The 2,500-nt window shown below is 46.6% G+C and overlaps 1 protein-coding gene across 1 annotated transcript in view; it reads right to left on the bottom strand.

The window, feature by feature from the left end:
- si:dkeyp-23e4.3 (rho GTPase-activating protein 7) overlaps nt 1–2,500 on the bottom strand; it is a 96,441-nt gene that overhangs the window by 24,969 nt on the left and 68,972 nt on the right. The window contains exons 4-5 of the mRNA XM_062535982.1: nt 2,356–2,419; nt 1–123 (exon numbers count right to left, since the gene is read on the bottom strand). The exon at nt 1–123 is cut by the window's left edge and continues 1,433 nt beyond it. Of these exons, the coding sequence (XP_062391966.1) occupies nt 1–123; nt 2,356–2,419 (187 nt within the window). The remainder of the gene's footprint in view (nt 124–2,355; nt 2,420–2,500) is intronic.

Genomic DNA, 2,500 nt, shown 5'->3' with positions numbered 1-2,500 from the left:
CCGCCGCCCGCCCACGCAGGGGACGAAGGACCGGTCGTCCTGACGCACCCACGAGCCGTCCCTACGGCTGAACGTCCATCTGGTGCTGATGGCACACGGCTCAGAGTCCTCCGAGTCCTCGTTCTAGAACAACACGGTGGAGTTTTAATACAACCCATCCTCATTCTAGAACAACACGGTGGAGTTTTAATACAACCCATCCTCATTCTAGAACAACACGGTGGAGTTTTAATACAAACCATCCTCATTCTAGAACAACACGGTGGAGTTTTAATACAACCCATCCTCATTCTAGAACAACACGGTGGAGTTTTAATACAAACCATCCTCATTCTAGAACAACACGGTGGAGTTTTAATACAAACCATCCTCATTCTAGAACAACACGGTGGAGTTTTAATACAAACGATCCTTATTCTAGAACAACATGGTGGAGTTTTAATACAACCCATCCTCATTCTAGAACAACACGGTGGAGTTTTAATACAAACCATCCTCATTCTAGAACAACACGGTGGAGTTTTAATACAAACCATCCTCATTCTAGAACAACACGGTGGAGTTTTAATACAAACGATCCTTATTCTAGAACAACACGGTGGAATTTTAATGCAAACGATCCTTATTCTAGAACAACACAGTGGAATTTTAATGCAAACGATCCTCATTCTAGAACAACACGGTGGAACTGTATTGCAAATGATCCAGGAACAGCACTAAAATAAAGCTTTCAACTTGTTGATTATAGCCCACTCACAATAAACTAAACACACCTGAGTTAGCTCATGAAAAGTGACTAAATTGCAGTGATTTTAATGACGTGCTCTTAACGGAGATGGGTGGAGATTCTAATGAAGTGTTCTTATCGGAGATGGGTGGAGATTTGAATGAAGTGTTCTTATCGGAGATGGGTGGAGATTTGAATGAAGTGTTCTTATCGGAGATGGGTGGAGATGGAGGGGGACTGGAGCTCAAGGACCAGAATAAACATGGCGTGCTTCACTAGCAACATCACCATGACATCAAGAGGCAATAAACTAGCGCTCTCACTTATGTAAGCAGCCTGAGGCGTTTCCTCAAAGTGTTTTAAAACTTCCACTGAGTGTGTGTGCTTGTGGGATTGTTGCAGCCTTTGCTAAGAGTGTTTTAAAACCTCAGCACCCTCTACACTTTTAGTGAGTGTGTGTGCTGTAAGTGAACGTGTCTGCTTATCTTGATTGTTGCCGTCTGGAGCAGACACTGTGTCCTGTTCACTGTGTGCTTTATGCCTGTGTGTTCTTTATGTCTCTGTGTGTGTGTGTGTGTGTGTGCGTGTGGGTGTGTGTGTGTGTTTGTGTGTGTGTGTGCCAGTACTGTGTGCTTTATGTATGTGCATGCTTTATGTCTCTGTGTGTGTGTGTGTGTGTGTGTGTGTGTGTGTGTGTGTGTGTGCCAGCACTATGTGTTTTATGTCATATTGGCTCGTAAACGTCCGCAGCTCTCTGACGCAGTGCTGTGACTGTGTAAGTGTTAGCAAACAGATGGGTCGCTATGGCAGCAGACGTACATAAAGAGGCGTCAGTTAAGTTGTCAAACCTGCCGACTACGCAGCATCAGAAGAGGCCTCCATTAAACTCCCCATCCTGCCGACTACGCCACATCATTTGGCCATATATAGCCCATCAGACAGTTTTGCTGGCGTGTAAAACACTTTTTGATGATCATATGACTCTGCCACATGCCAACACAGCGGGCGTTTTAATATGACAGTAAAGAGTGTGTGTAGGCCGACACCCCCGAGAGGGCGAGTGGGGAGCACACACTCCTGAGAGTGAATCGCAGAACCCTGCAGATCTATTTGAAAGGGCTGGAATGCTTGTTTGGCTAAGACAAAACTGGCTTCAGTCATGGGAATCAATTAAGTTTAGAAGCAGCATTGGCATGTGGAGAGCGGGTTGGAGAGACACGTCTCCTGTGTGTGTGTGTGTGTGTGTGTGTGTGTGTGTGTGTGTGTGTGTGTGTGTGTGTGTCTCCTAACACCGTTACTTTCCCTCTCATTACTCTGTTTGTGCTCCAGGCCTCACACAGCTTGGTGAGGACCAGAGCGGCGTGTGTGTGTGCTTACATGTGTGTGTGTGTGTGTGTGTGTGTGTGTGTGTGTGTGTGTGTGTGTGTGTGTGTGTGTGTGTGTGTGTGTGTGTGTGTGTGTGTGTGACGATCCAAGCAGCACCACTGCCAAACTGATGATGCTTCCCCATTTTTTCCCCAGGCTCAGAGCAGGGTGGTGTGTGTGTGTGTGTGTGTGCGTGTGTGTGTGTGTGTGTGTGTGTGTATGTGTGTATGTGTGTGTGTGTGTGTGTGTGTGTGTGTGCTTACCCATCTCTTCCCCCGGCCCATCTCCTGGTTCATCTCCACACATTTGTTTAAGGTGATCAGTCTCCTGGGGGAGCAAAGCCAACGGCAGTCAGACGAGCAAACAAGCACAAGGAACACAATCAACACACACACACACACACACACA

The sequence above is a fragment of the Sardina pilchardus genome, chromosome 5, assembly GCF_963854185.1.
Source record: "Sardina pilchardus chromosome 5, fSarPil1.1, whole genome shotgun sequence".
Lineage (NCBI taxonomy): Eukaryota > Metazoa > Chordata > Actinopteri > Clupeiformes > Clupeidae > Sardina > Sardina pilchardus.
Note: the sequence above shows the minus strand (reverse complement) of the source record. Positions and strands in the feature narration are given on the sequence as shown.